The 17538-nt window shown below is 28.7% G+C and overlaps 2 protein-coding genes across 2 annotated transcripts; one reads left to right on the top strand and one right to left on the bottom strand.

Annotated features, from left to right (window-relative positions):
- Nucleotides 1-556: 556 nt before the first annotated feature.
- On the bottom strand, nucleotides 557-7016 carry LOC123301101 (organic cation transporter protein-like). Its single transcript, XM_044883830.1, has 9 exons — nucleotides 6779-7016; nucleotides 6210-6432; nucleotides 4563-4669; nucleotides 4128-4282; nucleotides 3288-3480; nucleotides 3087-3183; nucleotides 1340-1658; nucleotides 711-886; nucleotides 557-655 (listed from the first exon to the last, which is right to left on the bottom strand). Exons 1-9 carry the CDS (start codon nucleotides 6937-6939, stop codon nucleotides 557-559), a joined length of 1530 nt encoding a protein of 509 aa, XP_044739765.1. The 5' UTR covers nucleotides 6940-7016.
- A 5000-nt stretch (nucleotides 7017-12016) lies between these two features.
- Nucleotides 12017-16965, top strand: LOC123300203 (solute carrier family 22 member 21-like). Its single transcript, XM_044882729.1, has 7 exons — nucleotides 12017-12310; nucleotides 12830-13070; nucleotides 13847-13953; nucleotides 14273-14723; nucleotides 15626-15935; nucleotides 16371-16549; nucleotides 16786-16965. Exons 1-7 carry the CDS (start codon nucleotides 12150-12152, stop codon nucleotides 16945-16947), a joined length of 1611 nt encoding a protein of 536 aa, XP_044738664.1. The 5' UTR covers nucleotides 12017-12149; the 3' UTR covers nucleotides 16948-16965.
- The last annotated feature ends 573 nt before the right edge of the window (nucleotides 16966-17538 follow it).

Raw genomic sequence — 17538 nt, forward strand, 5'->3', positions numbered from 1 at the left:
CATCGAAGATGAACGAGAAAGGATGCGGTACTTGTAGGCATCCCCAGAACCAAACCAGCCTTTAGTTTAAATGAGCTGAAATTTGGTATTGGTAGATAGGATTCTTTTCCAGGCGCATCCATGTTATAGAAGTGGGAGTTCATTTATGCAACTTGGGATAATTCCTAGGAGAAAAATAATAAACTGTCATTCCCTATTTCATCACTTTAGGGAATGAATTTCGAAAATATTTTTAATGACCTCTACAGTATAAAGTCAATATCTTCGCGGAATTTCAAACTTCTATCATTAGCGATTAAGGATGGGCGTTGATATATCAGTCAAGACATTGCTGCCCTCCTTTAGATTATGTTCCTCCTCTAGAACTTTTCTAATTTTAAATAATATATAAAAAGGATCATTTAAAAAAAAAAAAAAAAAAACATCAAAATCCAAGCTGCTATCGAGTAAAAACATTTATTGATCCGACTAAATTTCGAAATTCCGTTGGCCAAAAAAAAAAAACAATGAGGGTAAATAAAATCAGAAAAGTTAAGCAAAATATATTATTTATTATTTACTTGTGCATTTTATTTGGCAGCAATATTGATAAAAAACTTATTAAAATTGCGCATAAGCCAAACACAATCATTGGTAATGGATGCCATATTAATGCCTAAAAATTAAATAAAATTAACTTTTGTTATAAATTAATAAAAAGATATTATTACCAATAGCAGTGTTTGTGGAGAAACCATATTTCCAAAATTTCCAACACCAAAGCATATACCCAAAGATAGGTTTCTAATTGTAATTGGGAATAATTCTGTTACAAAAACGTAACATGTTTGATAAGTAAGTGTTATCATAAATTTTCCTAGTATAAATATTATAAGCTTCGGTATTCCTAAAATAAAAATTTAAGTATTATATTTTTCCAAAAAATAGACAAAAAATACCAACAAAACATTTTTTTTTGCCTGTTTTGCCTGTTTGAATCTACACAAGGTCATTTAAAATCATCAGTTATCAATAAAAGACTTTACATTCCATCAGGGACTGTAAGCATACCACTTTCTTGGAACCCCGCCTTATAGTAGTGATGGGCAAAATCTATGTCTATCTCTTGGTATTCCAGTCTTGGCTCGCAAGACTTGCAGTGCGAAGATCATGTTTTTGTCTTAACCGAATTAAGATATTATTTTGCATTTGTAAAAAGAGCACAACTATTTAATTATAAATTATTCCTGTTTCTCTTTCAACTTATAGATAATAATTAAAAGATTGATTTTTAAGTGGCCTTCCACTTTCTGAAAATAAAATGACTTGATTTTTGTGAAAAATGAAATAAATTTTGTACCTTCTGGAATAAAGTAGAGTGAAATACACAAAATACCAGCAGCTAATGATGCAATCGTAAGTGTACGTTTGAAACCTAAATAACTTAAAATAATCGAACATGTAATATACGCAGGAATTTCAATACTCGCTGCAAATATGAAAGCCAAATATTTATTATCAGATATTGATGATGAGTTTATTGATAATCCAGTATACAAAAACAATGTTAAAAACATTATTATACTACAGTTTATTAATCGCCAAAAAATTGTACGATTCATTAATATATTTATTATCGAATCTGGTTTATTATCATTATTGAGCACTTCTGCATTTTTCTAAAACGAAAAAAAAAGTTTTATGATAATACATATAAAATTATCTAGGTATTTATTAATTCTGGAGCGTTTTCTCCTAGCACGCATGTTTTTATGGAAAACAGAAGCATTTTTTATTAATTTTGAACGCATTTTATATCAAGTTATTGTTTGGAGAAAAATATTCGCAAGAAATCCAAATAAGTATTTCCAACAACTTTGATTTTTATAAAAAAAATTCGGTTTTCCTATTAAATTAACATAAAGTCATAAAGTTAAAAAATTCGGTTTTAAATATGCGATGTCGGTTATTCGCTAGCTATCATTTATATGCTTAATTCCGGGATCAGGACTCCACATTCTTGAAACCAATTAGAGCTAGGCTAATTTTGATCACAAATTTGAAAAGTGTGACCCAAACTTATTAGGATTACATACTTGATTGGTCAAAATTGGATAAAATTTGGATATGATTAAATTTTTTGGATTCTAATGACGTCATCAAGTTAAAAAATTCGGTTTTTTGATAACCCAGGCAAATTTGATCCTATCTTATTGGAATTTTTTTTTGAAACGCAGTAATTTTGGGTCATTCTTTTCAGCTGTTATGTCAATTTTTCGCTAGCTATAACTTATGTGCTTTATTCCGAGACCAGGGCTCCACATTCTCGAAACCTATTAGAGCTAAGTTAATTTTGATTACAAATTTGAAAAGTATGACCCAAACTTAGTTGGATTACATACTTGATTGATCAAAATTGGAAAAAAATTTGAATGTGATAGAGCAAAATTAAATTTTTTGGATTCTGATGACGTCATAAAGTTAAAAAAAAGGCTTTTTTTGATATTATAAGCAAATTTGATCCGATCTTAATGGAATTTTTATTGAAACCCACTAATTTTGGGTCATTCTTTTCAGCTGCTATGTCAATTTTTTGCTAGCTATGACTTATGTGCTTAATTTCGGGACCAGGGCTGCACATTCTTGAAACCTATTAGAGCTATGTTTATTTTGATCACAAATTTTAAAAGATTACCCAAATTTAATAGGATTACATACTTGGTCTTAAAATTGCCAATATATATTCATTATATGGTACTTTTTGATAACTTTTAATGAACAACGAATATATTAATAATAATTACAATTTTAATCCAATTTTGTTTGTAGTTCCTTATGCAAGATACCCCAGTATCATTTAGGAGAGTAATGAGTTCCTTGTTTTGCTCGGATATTCAATACTCTTTAGGATAAAATGACACGATTATGGCAACTCTAATATATATAAGGCGCAACCTAATTACTTGCCACCGGCGCTATGTACCCTCGTTACGGCCCTGTCATTAACGATTCGAAAATAATGACATATGTATACAAGGTATAATGTATAAGGGACAAGGTACATATAAGGTATAGTCTGCATGCCTTTTTTATTTCCGTTACTTTACTCTTGTAAACACATTTCCTATCACACGGCTTCCGTAAGAAGCCGTTTGATAGGATCCGTAATATCCTTGATCCAAAATTCCGGGTTTCGTTTTCTTACTTTTAACAAAACCTGATAATTATCTGGTAAAGAATGTTTATTCATTTTTGCCATATTGTAGATAATTTTTTGTATTTCATCTGTTTTATTTTTTTCGTATAACCATTCTATTGATTCGGGGATTAACCACCAATAAAATATCATCACCAATCCAGGCATATACAAAACGCGTAAAAATAATTGCCATGTTGTAAAATACCAAGCAGTTATTCCCACAACTATTTCACCGATTGCATAAGCAATGCAACATACCGCAATCGAAAATAGTTTATATGATGTTCCAGTTATTTCTACAACTGAAAATTTTATTTATATCAATATTCCATTTGCCATTTTTGTTTATCAATACAATATTTATTTAATTTTAATTTTAGAGATTCTAGTTCTAGAGCACAGAAACCTGGATCTACCATCCTTACTCAATAATATTAAAGCCTGTCTACAGTATCTTTCAAGAATAGATGGAGGGTTAGTGTTTGTACATTTTAAAATTATTATTTTTACTCATTGCTAATTTGGTGGCGGACTGCATCAAATTATCAACGAGTAACATACACAATAAGAGGTAATTACGATTAACTAATTCATACTGATGATGACTACTTGGTAGTCGAAATACGTATTTATTTAATACAAAAATTGATCTAAGAAATTGGGGCAAAAATCTAAATTTATTTAGAAATATCCTGGAGTTCTCATTTACATCTTTGATAATATTTAGCACTGCCGTGCCCCCGATATATAATTAACAGGAAAAAATTACTACTTTGATACATTTCACGTTTCCGGTCACCCTGTATATATCGAAAATAATTTTATAATGTAAAGCCACTAAAATTTCATCTATTCCTCAAAGAAAATTTTGCTAAAATCAAGCTATTTAGACATTATCTTCCGTGTCGTATTGTAGCCTGTATAATTATTATTATTGATAGATACTTACTTAAAATAAAAGCAATACTGAAAGTGGTACTCCCTACTAAGGCAAAGACAAATTCTGTAATATAGTAAAATTCTAAACTTGTTGAAAATGATTGTATTATCCCAAAGATTGATGTTAAAGTAGGTAAAACAACTAAAGCTATTTTCCGTCCATACCTGAAAATTTGAACAGTTCAATTAGTTTTTCTTTTATGTATTTTAATTTTCTATGCATTTGAAAATGTGATGTTTTTTAGCTTATATAATACGATCGTTTATCTATTATTTAATTTTTCAAAATGATAAACGGATCAATATAATCCATTATATATGAACGTAAAAACTGAATTTTGAATATTATAGTTAATAATTTTATAGCATATTTCTATTGTGGATATTAATATCATATTAGCAAAATTCAAAATAATCAAGACAATTATGTGTTATAATACTTTACCGATCGGATATAAAGCCCATAATTGGGGCTCCAATACTTTGGCCAATTGCATTGATTGTACCAACAGTTGTTAATTTCCACTGATTATTTGGGCAGTATATTTGAAACTGGCAAAAAAATTGAATCACGCATTAACTGCAATTCATAATAATATTCTAAAATTTCAGAATTAATAAGCATAATGTTACAATTAGTTGGCAATTAGAATTAAAAAAAATTCTTCTACACATTTAGCGAAATATACAAAATACTGTACTTTGAAACAGAATGAAACAAAATTTAGAATTTTAATGTTATAAAAATCCATAAAGATGCAATTTCAACATTTTTGAGCTATGTGTCACGTGTTTAATAATATATTGACTCGTAAAAGACTTAAAATGCTCCTATACTTATATTCATTAATTTTTAATAAAATATCATTTATCAATCACTAGACCGAAGACTGTACTGCTAATATTTCGAATTGAACCGTAGTAAAAGCATGACATTCTGCCGTCATAATTTAATAAAATAAATAAATAAAAAACCCGACTGCTTAAATAAAATCTGAAAAGAAAGAAAAGAGTTAGTATACCTTGATATATATTACTTATATACATGGTATAAAAAGGCAGCAGTGGTCCATGGAATAACTAGAACTAGTCCATAAAATAGTTATGAATGTCAACTAAGTTCATTCATCATTTTAACAGTTTTGTTGCAAATTACTATGGTTTCTTAATATCCATCTGTTAATTCAACGACTACCGAAACGCAGTTTGATCCTGTTATCGCAGTTCTATATTAACTCTCTAATTGTCGCATTGCAAAATGATTTTCCCAATAGATTTTTTCGGTTTGCATGCATGGAATTTTTCTTCATTTGTTTGATTTCATCTGAATTTCCAAAAATGAAAACTAGAGCCCAATTGTTTAATGATTATGATATCTGTCTTAAACACATTTGCTTAAGATAATTTTTAAAATTTATGTAAATATACTCTTAAGATAAAAATTTTTTTTAATAATTATTTTATCATGACAATTAACATTTGTACTATAGTGAAGTACCTTGAAGAATGTTAAATAAATAAGCGAAACGTCTACAACATCGTGTCTCCTAATTTCCTATTTATAAGATCATTACTTTATTATTATTAACATCAATTTATTTTCTTCCCCTTTGTTTTACCACAAAATCTAGTTCTGAAAATTTGTTAATATGGTATTTCGATACCAAAAAAATGAAAATGATCCAAGAAATTTGAAATTTTATTTATCAATTAATCATCCTTTTATACGTCTCTTGTAAAAATTTCATATCTATTCTCTGTGCGGCTAATTTTTTACCAAAAAATGTTTTTCATTTTTATGCACAGTTCTTAATTTTGGTATGATTATAATGCTTAAAACTTGAATATTGATAAAAGTTTTTTATGCAAATGGTAACATTTAATTACGACTTCTTCATATACCTCCATGTAAAAAAGACCCCCCATTTCCTAGATCATTTTTTTGTATTATATAAATACGTATTTCGACTGCCAAGAAGTCATAATCAGTACTGATGATGACTACTTAATTTTCTTTTTTAAATTACATACTTATTTAAACTGCAGCTCAATTGAAAGTGCAACTTTTTTGAAGAAATATAAGTAAACTCACGTCATTCACTAAAGTTGTGTGTTTATCGGGGAATACTAAATCATTTTCACATCTTATAATTTTTTCTATCGAAAATGAAATATTATTACTTCCTAATACATTATTTGTTACTCCATAACGAGTACAATAAGTAGGATAACCATTTTCAAATGGAATAGCGGATTTTACACATTCTGATATATATTCCAAAGCTGTTCCATTATCACATTCTGATATTCGACACCTGTAGAAAAAGAAATATTCAGACATTAATGTCACCCTTATCAAAAGTCTAAAGAAGTGTATTCGATTGTATATTTCGTCCATTATTTTAAAAATCGCAATTTAAATCAAATTTTTGTATAGATTTTTGTAATTTTTGGATCAAACTGACCCAAACAAATGATTATTATTAAAATCGGAGATAAGATTGTTACGATAAGATCTCAACGATATAAAAACCGGGACTCTGAAATAATTGCAAGGCATCTTTTCTTAAAACCTACAACTTGTTGAAAAACTCGAATCATGATTAGACTATGTTATTCTCAAATCCCAGCTTACAGGTTTATTATTTCATAATTTCTTACCTGTAATTTGGGATTCCTGTGGTGAAGAAATAAGCAAAAGTCACATATGATGAAAATATGACTGGTACGCACAATAACATCAAACTAAATTTTTGATATCGACCAAATCCGTTCAGATCATTAATTATATTCTCTAAACAAAAGTTTTGTTTTTCTGACATTTTAAACAAATTTGATTATTTCAAAAATTTCACGGTATTAATAAAATTTAGTTATTCAATGCTAAAAATTTTTCAAAATTATCACTTTTTCCCAATATTTGCACTTGAATTTAAGAAACAGTCTTGACGTTCAAAAATTTTTACACTAGGACCATACACATAAATTTTTATGAATAATATGTAAATTTTTGAAAATGAAGTAAATTTTCAACAATTCTCATTTCATCAGCATTATTTACAAAAGCAAATATGTACATAAAAATCATAAATCATCGGAAAATACGATTATTTATTATACACATAAATTTTTATAAATAATATGTAAATTTTTGAAAATAATGTAAATTTTCAACAATTCTCATTTCATCAGCATTATTTAAAAAAGCAAATATGTACATAAAAACCGTAAATAATCGGAAAATACGATTATTTATTTTACCATACATATATGTAATATGCAAGGTATACTAAGTTTAGTCCCAAGTTTGTAACGCTTAAAAATATTGATGCTACCAACAAAATTTTGTTTTAAAAAGTGAGGTCGAGTTCGTAAATGAGCAGCATAGGTCAATTGGGTCTTGACTTATGGGTCAGTAGGACCCATCTTGTAAACCATTAGAGATAGAACAAAAGTTCTCGTGAGGGCGCAAATTAGGCGTAAATTGTATAGTATATATTATATAAATTATATATGTATGTGCAATGTGATAGAGTAATCAATACTATTTATGCATGGTATTTCAACAATTAACTCAGTCAATTGTTTGTTTTCACTTGTTTTCGATTTTTTAATTTTATAATTACAAATTTTAATATTTTGTAATAGGAGAATATGAGAGAGATAAACTATATGGCATGTTTTCCTATTAAAAAGTTTCAAATTTTAGCGCCACCAAGTCATTTTTGTGCAAATTTTATAATATTTTGTAAAAGGAGAACATGATATATTTATGATTATTTAAATTCCCACCCACTGACAGAATAGTGATTTATGACATATGTATAACTGTCGTTATTTATAACAAGTGGGCGGGTTATATAGATAATTTAAACTATAAAAAGAGTGGAAAATTTTTAACTTCAGGAAAAATTCATTCAATTTAAAAGTAAAAATATTAACCTTACCAGGACACGAACCAGCGTACTTTTGTTTCATAGGCATGTGCTATACCCACACAGCTACCCGGATTATATATAATCATATAATTAACTTAATACTTACCCTTATTAAATAATTAATTAATTGATTATTTGGTTCTGAAAGAAAAAATAGGATAGAAAATTTAAAATATACGATTTTTATTTATTTGTAACAAAAAAAAAATATTTTAAATTTTCATGAAAAATCATATTGTACATTTTCATAAAACAAAATATTTAAATGTTTTATGTTGAATGTCTTGCCTGAATCTGAAATCAACCAAATTGTATACATTCTATGATAAATATTGTAGTTTATTAGGCAAAATGCAATACATATCATTAAACTTATTATCTATATTACAAAACAAATATTAAATAAGTACCTAGTACCTACTAGTAACTAATAATAAACATAAAGCAGAGAAGAATTAAGAGACAACAAGGTTGATTAAGAACTCATAATAATAAATAGATTATGATTAGTTAAAAATCATGTTTGTCTTTAGTCTCCAATTTACACAATAAAGTAATTAAAATAATTGAAGGCTCACAGCAAAATTACTATTATTGAAATTATACCAATTAAACATATCACACGGCTTTGACTGAACTACAGGGGTGTAAGACTCGTTTTTTTAATAAAAATTAAACTGAAAGTATATTGGTTGCCTTGAAATAATCACACTCGAACAAGTGCCTTTATTCATAAAATCGGCAAATCTGTTTGTGAACTCGTATACCTTACAAAATTTAAGTAATAAATGGAATTAAGCAAATCATGATGAAGCGACTAGGTACAATCAATTTTGTATGAGAAATAGACATATTCCAAGCACTGATCTGCACTCAGCCCACGGTTTTCGATAATGTTTTTATTAATCTTTCGTATTCTATTAATTCTATTAATTCTGATTATTTTTTATTCAATTATTTTTTCTCTTTGATATTTGCATTGATTTGTATTAATTCATTGATATTTTCATAATAGACTGTTCAAGTCTATAATAGTTTCACTTAGTACATTTTCACTTCGTTTATGAGCCCACATGAAGTAAGAAAATTTGTATTTGTATATTATTAAACATGTATTTTAACTTTTTTTAACATATCTGGTAGACAAAACTTGAAAATCAAAAACTTTCCATTGTGATTTCTTTATTATAATTGACTTTTATCTCTAAATTACCCCAAATCCACTGATTTCCGCACCTTTAATGGAAAAGTTAACCTTAATTCCACAAAATACTGTGTATAGTATAGACAACTAAAAATTGTTATGATGCATTCCCAATATAGCAAATTATTGTAATCCGGGCCCGATTTTCGAAATCGAAATTGTCAACATATCTTTACGTTTTATAATCAGAACAAGGCATTAAAACCAATTTGGAGAAGATGTATGTGTGTGTGCGTGTGTGTGTACGTAGTATGTACGTACGCACGTACGTTCGTGGTCATTTTTTCATCGTCGATATCGCGTGAAAAAAAAATGATATTGACTTCGTTCGAGTCGGCAGAGTTTTTTTTTTAATTTTTCTCTGGCCGATATCGCGCGAACAAAAAATGAAATCAACTCTGTTGAGATATCGATCGAAGCGTATTAACGGCAGTATGATTCGATCGAGTTTTTAATTTTTTTGTAACTATTTATTATGCTGGGAACTTATTCGTGTGGACCTCAAGGGTCTCACCACCAGATCCTACCCACAGCTTGTTTTCTTACCATTTATATATTATTATCATTAATATTTTCATACTTTTTTATCATTATCATTTTCATAGTTTTATCGTCAAGGTCTGTCTCATTTAATGAGTTTTACTTATTACAGGTGCTTTATGAATGTGTTTTTTGTTTTTTATTTTTATTTAGTTGCAATGGTTGATCTTAAAAATGCATACATAGATTGTTTTATTTAAATCAATCATAAAAATAGTTCGTGGTAAAGTGAGAATTGGAAATTTTAATTCGTTTTAATCAGTGATTATAATTTACCATTTTAAAATATTCATTTAAAAGTGAAATAGTAAAATATTCTTCAATTGAAACATGTTTAAGTGATGGATTCATTCGTTTTTTCCGGTACCTACTAATTGTATCTGGCGTACATTTTGTCTTTTCAATTTTTTTCGTTTAATTTGTTACCCAAAATATTAAGACAGATCTTTATGTGACAAATATATCCATCCATCAGGAAAATGGCTTTCTGTGAAACTTTTTCAAACTGCCCCCGAAATGTTCTGTGGATCGTTTTGATCAAAAGTTCTCACAGTCGCAAAGATTTTTAACGAGTACTTTTCGAGCAAAGCTGCACATATATTAGAATTATAGTATATGACTACCATATGTGGTATGTGTGTATATGTGTATGTGTTTCTGTATAGTTGTATTATGCTGTATTGTCTTGATAGTTAGAAAATTTAAAAATTTTTATGGCCGTGCAAGCTTTTGATTAGAACAATCTGATGATTATTTTGGGAGTGGTTTGAAAAAATTTTACAGAAAACTATTTTCCTAGTCATATACTAAAACTAAAATATATGGGCAGCTTTCATAGCCCGAAGCACGAAAACTACTCGCTAAAAATTTTTGAAGCTGTGTGAGCTTTTGATCAGAACGATCCAAAGAACATTTCGGGGGCGGTTTTCAAAAGTTATACAAAAAGCCATTTTCTTATATCATCGTGCGGGGTCCTTTCGTCCACAAATCGGTTTGTGCAAACTGCATGCGCGTGTAAATCTTACATTAGCATCTGATCGATGGATAAATTAACTAGGAAAATGGAAATTTCTTAATGATATACTAAAACTATAATATATGCGTTGCCTTGATCGCCCGTAGCTCGGAAATTACCTACACATTAAAAAAGTTTGTGGCCGTGAGAGCTTTTCATCAGAATCGTGCAAGTTTCTTTATTCAAATTAATTTCTGTTGAAAGGAATGGATGAAGTTCGTTTTACTAAACACAATAGATTCCAAATGATTATTATAAACAGGTAGATGTTCTAACAAAAATGGAATACCCGAACAAGTCATGTACCCGTCTTCCAAGGAATCAGAATGTTTCCCAAGGACCCGGTGATAAGAACATACCCAAACCAATGTTTAATTTTACGTATATAAAAAAATAATAAAAACAAATATTTATTTTAGGAAATTATTCTTATTATAATATAATTTTAACTAATTCAAAAAAACTTGATTTTGTTGTTAACCCTGAATTTTTAACACTGCATTTATTTTTTAAATTTAATTTGTATTCCATTACCGCATTGAAAAAGCAATAAAAAACACTATCTTCCCATCAAATAAGGTGAAATTTTGAATGATTTACTGAAATTTTTGGTACAGCATGTCAACTATACCAATTTTTAGCTTTTAATGCTGAAAAATAAAAATTTTCATATGCGCAAAGGAAAAAGGGCTATTTCGGAAAAGTCAACAATACCGTTCACAATTTTTTCTACTTTAAATAAAAGTTATTAACGCATTTTCGAAAAAATCGACATTTAAAGGGGTATTACGACATTAAAATTCAATGGAATGTATTTATTTAAGCAAAACTGTACACGCACCATTAAATACGTATTATTGTGATGCTATTGTTTTTTTTAGAATCATGACAATGAATCATATCAGATATTTATACAAACAAACAATATCTTTCTGACTGATAGATAGAGAGCGATGTGGAAAGTGCGAACGGACGAAAAGTAGTATTCTCACCGAAAAATAACTGTAAATTTTTTGCTCGGAAACGTATTGGCAAATCATTACTCACATTTAATTAAAAATAATTTTTTTTAAAAGTTCATCAGATTAATGCAGAAGCTGTTTAAAGTTAAGGAATACGATAATGGCTATTCTTTCCTACTAATAACATCACTAATTTTTATTTTTTCCTAATCCTATTCTTTATTAAGTTATTATATAAAAATAAAAATCGACCTTGAGTGCGTAACTTACCTGTGGCCTTTTGTCTAAGCTATTTAATACACGTAATAGAAATACATATAAAGTGTCTGACCACTATATACATGATTGATCATACAAAAACAAAAATCATATAATGTCTGAGGAAATTATAACAGATTTTGACAGTTTGTTGAATAAATTGAATGGTTTTGGAAAATATCAAAAGTTTAATTTAATACTAACATGTGTCACAGCCTTTATAACTGGAGTGGCATCACTTGATTTTGTATTTGTTACTGGAATACCAGACTACAGGTAATTTTTCATTATTAAAAATTAAGTTTTGAACTAAATATTATGTGATCATTAGGTACGGATTCAAAGATAATTCACGCCCTGTGCAAGAGTCCAAGCTACCCACTCCATAAAATTAACGAATTTCATACTTCTATTATAACTTAAACGCATTGTTGAGAAAAACACTTAATTTGTGAAGCGAAAGCGCGCTCTGCTTTTCATTAACAAGTTATGAACATAAATTTTATATGTTATAAATACTCCAGGCGTTTTATTGCGAATGTCAAAAACATCCTTCAATCGATCGACCCAAAAATTTGTATCTATAATTTCTGATAATCGATTCAATTTTTTTCTTTCTATAAATTAAATTAAAATAAAATTATAGAAATTATTCACATTGGTATTTTAGAGGACGCTTGTATTACTCTCGATTCTTTCCCAAATAGATTTCAAATTTTTTGAAATCTATGGTCTCATAAATGTTAAATTTATTATTTTCCAGAAGAAGTCAATTACCTTAAAAAATGATTACAGATGTCGAATACCAGAATGTGATAATGAAAATGTTACTGAATATACACCAAATTGGTTAAAAAATGCTGTTCCCTATGAAAATGGCAATCCAAAATATTGTTCACGCTTCGCGTTACAAAATGAAACTATACGTAATACTTCAGATTTATGTCCGGCAGAATTATTTTCAAGGGATAATGTTATACAATGCGAATATAATGAATTAATATTTCCAGATGATCATAAGACTATAGTAAATGATGTAAGTTTTAAATAGGAATTACTAGGTCGTCACATTGTCGAGAGAGGTGTCAATCTGGCGCCCTAGTAATTTACTATATAGGTGCTACGTTGCGTTATAAATTGTATGCAGTTAGTTACCTTTCAGATATTTGTTTCCTTACTGAACTTTCCTTATTGAGAGTGATTGCGCTGCGGTAAATGTCCGCTAGTAAAGCAATCAAATTTCCGTCTGACAAATTTAAATTACATTACCTAATTATAAAAGTAAATTATATTAAAATTACACAGCCAAAATGATTCGAATTTTTTTTTTAATTGTCAGAATAATTTCTGGAGCAGATTTTTTTGAATTATTAGAATATGAACTGTCAGGCAATTTTAATTTACATTGCTAAAAGCTTAAGATTAACAACGATTTAAAAAAAAAATTATATTTTCGCAGCTTTGTTTCGAAAATAAACCCTAATAAACCCACTAAACACAATTGGTCCCAAATGCCGGCGAGATTTATCTTTACCTAAGGTCAATAAGGAAAGAAATTTCAAAAATCCAGTTGTGCCTTAAAATCAGTTTTTTCGTGATCTAATACCACTAGATTTATCCATGACGCTACATGAAAAGCTTTAAAATGGTAGAATTATATATTCTTTGCAAATGTTAAGGTGGAATACTGTTCTTGGTTGGGGATGTTTAAATTTGTTTACATATCCAGGCACTATGTCTGTTTTTCTGTTTTACACTTAATTTTTTTTTATTTTGTATTTGTTTTAACTTAAACCTTTTCTTTGTTAACAGTTCGAGATTTACTGTGAAGATAATCAATGGAAATTATCAATGGTTGGAACATTTAGTTCTCTTGGTGTAATCTTAGGGGGTCCAATTTGTGGCTTTATATCAGATAGGTGAGTTTTATTATGTTATAAAATTCAAAATTAGTTTTTTTCTCACATTATGAGGATTTTAAATAACCAAAGCATTTGAATGAGCTTCAAAAAAGTTTTCATCATGAAGAAAAAATATCACAGATTCTGTTTATGCAAAAAAAACATTACCCTACGGCTCTTTTCAAAGAAAATATAGACTTTAGTTTTTGACACTTTTTTTCGTAGAGCATTTTATTACATTTACGTCATACAATTTGCCTAGTTTACGATATTTTAGAGCATTTTCTGGTGGGCTACAGACTACCTTAATTATATATATAACTTTTATTTTTTAAAGATATGGGCGGCATAAAATCTTAGTCATAAGTGGTGTCTTAACTTCAATATTTGGCATAGCTAAATCATTTTCAACGATAATCGAAGAATATATAGTTTTGGATGTGATGAATACAATTGTTAGCTACACACTATACAGTACAGCTTTTATTTTGGGCATTGAATTAGTAGGACCATCCCATCGACTATTAGCTGCAACAGCCAATAATATATGCCTAGCAAGTGGTGGAATATTTCTTGGTCTAGCTGCTTGGAATATTAATTCCTGGCGTACATTACTACGAGTTTTATATGCTCCTGCCATAATAATTTTTTTTTATTGGTGGCTTATGTGTGAATCAATAAAATGGTTAATTTCAAAAAATAAATTTGATGAAATACGTAAGATTCTTGGGAAAATATCAAAAGTTAATAATCGTCCACTGCCAGAGAATTATGAAGCGTTTCTAAAGGTAAACTATTATCATTTGACCAAAAAATACAGAGTGTAAGAAAGCGATCACTTTCCATAATCAAAATTTCCATAATGAAAGATTTGCATTTTTTTCGGGATAACTGTTTTTTTAATTAAAACAAATATTATTGTGGGCTGCCAGATATAAGTAAATCTAAACATATAAAATGCTTTGCCCTGTCCTGAATGAATGATCTATTGACTGACTGACTGACGAATCAACGCTGATCGTAGAGACATGAAACTTAGAGGGTGTGCTCTTTGTATGATGTTGGCATCAGATAAGAAAGAGTTTTCAGATGTTCTATCCCTAAAGGGATGAAACAGGAGATGAAAGTTTGTATAAAAATCCATCATCATCGTCATTTTTGAGTCCACTACTTAACCAAACAAGTAACAGGGGCTGTATTTTTCTAGATTTAGATATTGTAGTAGAGATCCAAACAATCATGTTCTTTTCCACCCAGCCAGTGCCCTATATTGGCTCTAACGATATTGTTTATAGATTAAATCTCTTCAAAATGACTACATTGCGACTTATCCAAATCAGCCTTGTGCAAGTACTTTCCTCGCTCTTCAGTTTGCAGTTTGCAAGGTGAATGTTTATGTATGTATGTTTGCGGTTTTTTTTTGAAACTTCCTGGAATTCCTTGACTTCCTTGTGACACTGCAGTTTTCAAGCAGTCGAAATTATAACCCTATATATCTAGATTCTGAGAATTAGACTCCAATAATGTCTACTTTTCCTTCAACTCTAAATCCATTAGTGTTTTATAAACCAAAGCATCTTTCAACTTGGACAAGTTTTCTTCCAGTTTCTATCTACCTCTTGGAAAATTAAAAAAAATCAGAATCTGCATTACCGTAATAAATACTTTTAACTATTTTTATGTTTTTCAGAATGAAGAGAATCAAACTGAGACCGAAATAAGTATAAAAAATGTATTTAAAAACCGTACATTATGTTTACGATTTATAAATTGTTGTATTTTATTTTTGGGTAATAATATTGTTTACTTTGGATTATCTTTATATTCAGTTGCATTGACTGGACATAAATACATGAATTTTATTATAATTGAATTTGTGGAAATCCCCGGTAATATATTATGTGCGATTATTTTAAATCGTTATAGTAGACGTTTAACATTGCGTATATCTTATCTTCTCACTGGAATTTGTTGCATCCTGCTCTACTTTATTACCGAAGGTATTAAAAATTTTAATAAGACTCAAAGTACGCATTTTTTTTATTGCTCACATTGCTTAATATCTTCCTTGGAACCAATATATTAACTCGAAAAATATATCCATTTAAATATTAGTTGCTGAATAGATAAAGAAGTTAGTCGAAGTCAAGAAGTCTTCTAGTTAGTGTAAATCTAGCAATATCTTTCTCAATCTAAGGTCAAGGCATATCTGTCAGTCCTTTAAATGCCTTTTATTAGATAGTATTTAATAATCAGTCCATTAAATAATCCCCTAAAAAAAATTGATACACTTTCAGAAGCTCAGCCTGTGTTAATTGTAGAAGAAATATGAAATTAGTATCAATTATCTTAAACAGTGCGTACTCTTTGGCAGTTTTAATTAACATAATTTTTATTAAGTAAATTATTATTCTTAATATATTGCTTTTTTCTAGGAGATACTATTAAGATAATAATTTATACGATAGGAAAACTTATGGCTACAATTGCATCGAATACAATGTACGTATTTACAACTGAGTTATTTCCAACTACAGTTAGGCATTCAACATTGAATATATGTTATGCAGTTGGAGGTATTGGTAGCATGCTAGCACCTCAAACACCGTTATTAGTAAGTAAAAACGTATTACTACAGTCATTTAAAAAAAATTTATTGAATCAGCCTCTATCAAAAATACAATCAAGCTGAAAAAAAAAGTAGTTGATGGGTAGAGTCCCTGCAAAATTGCCGAAACATAAAAATTTTGAGCCTTATCTGCCCTGAAGTCAATCAATATACAAGACAAGAATTTCTCTATAAAAAAGTGAATTCCTACTTGATTTTCATTTTGTTCTTTATTTTTACAGGCACTAATTTGGACTCCGTTAACAGTAATCACATTAGGTTCCTTTTCATTACTCGCAAGTGTGCTGACAATATTTTTTCCAGAAACGTATAATAAAGAATTACCAGACACAATTGCAGAATCTGAACACATATCTAAAACTTCAACTGTTACAAAATTATAAATAAAAATTTTATACCAATTTATTATCTGTACTTAATTAAATATCCTCTACCAATCAAGATAAATTATCGTTTCCTTTATTCGAAGTTTAAACAGAACCCTCCTGTTTCACTGCACTCTGAAAAATCAATCTTTGCGGCCGACGTTCTATTCTACGCGCGCATTAAGTACCAGATTCGACGACAAAATGATTGATTTGCAATGGGATTTTTGATATTTCTAGATCCTAATTTATGAAGTACATTCTTATGTCTCTTCTATTGCTTTTATTGGTTTTATTAAACATTGAAAGAAATTCGATTTGCCAACTATCAAAATACGTAAACTGAGACGAAATGCGGCAGTGACATTCTATCTATGCGCGAGTACTACTCCAGTAAATGAAAACTTCAGTGAAATTTATAAAATACAGTAATAAATTTTATATGCAAAAGGCACTAAAAATTATAAAATAAATTTTATGAGTATTTTAGAATAAATCTAAGAACGATGATATAAATATTAAAATAGTTATTTGTATTTTATTTTTACGATTTACGATACATTTTTATTTTTATTATTTATAATAATTAATTTTATTTATTTTACCGGA

This window comes from Chrysoperla carnea, chromosome 5 (genome assembly GCF_905475395.1).
Source record: "Chrysoperla carnea chromosome 5, inChrCarn1.1, whole genome shotgun sequence".
NCBI classification, from domain to species: Eukaryota; Metazoa; Arthropoda; class Insecta; order Neuroptera; family Chrysopidae; genus Chrysoperla; species Chrysoperla carnea.

Bases quoted from the DNA above. Each gene is read 5' to 3' on its own strand.
- LOC123300203 (XM_044882729.1), top strand. From the start codon at position 12,150: ATGTCTGAGGAAATTATAACAGATTTTGACAGTTTGTTGAATAAATTG. The intron at 13,954-14,272 runs GTGAGTTTTATT...TATTTTTTAAAG, and splicing joins TGTGGCTTTATATCAGATAG to ATATGGGCGGCATAAAATCT. The intron at 16,550-16,785 runs GTAAGTAAAAAC...TTATTTTTACAG, and splicing joins CACCTCAAACACCGTTATTA to GCACTAATTTGGACTCCGTT.
- LOC123301101 (XM_044883830.1), bottom strand. From the start codon at position 6,939: ATGTCAGAAAAACAAAACTTTTGTTTAGAGAATATAATTAATGATCTG. The intron at 4,670-6,209 runs GTGAGTTTACTT...TTTTTTTGCCAG, and splicing joins ACACAACTTTAGTGAATGAC to TTTCAAATATACTGCCCAAA. The intron at 887-1,339 runs GTACAAAATTTA...TTTTTATTTTAG, and splicing joins ACTCTACTTTATTCCAGAAG to GAATACCGAAGCTTATAATA.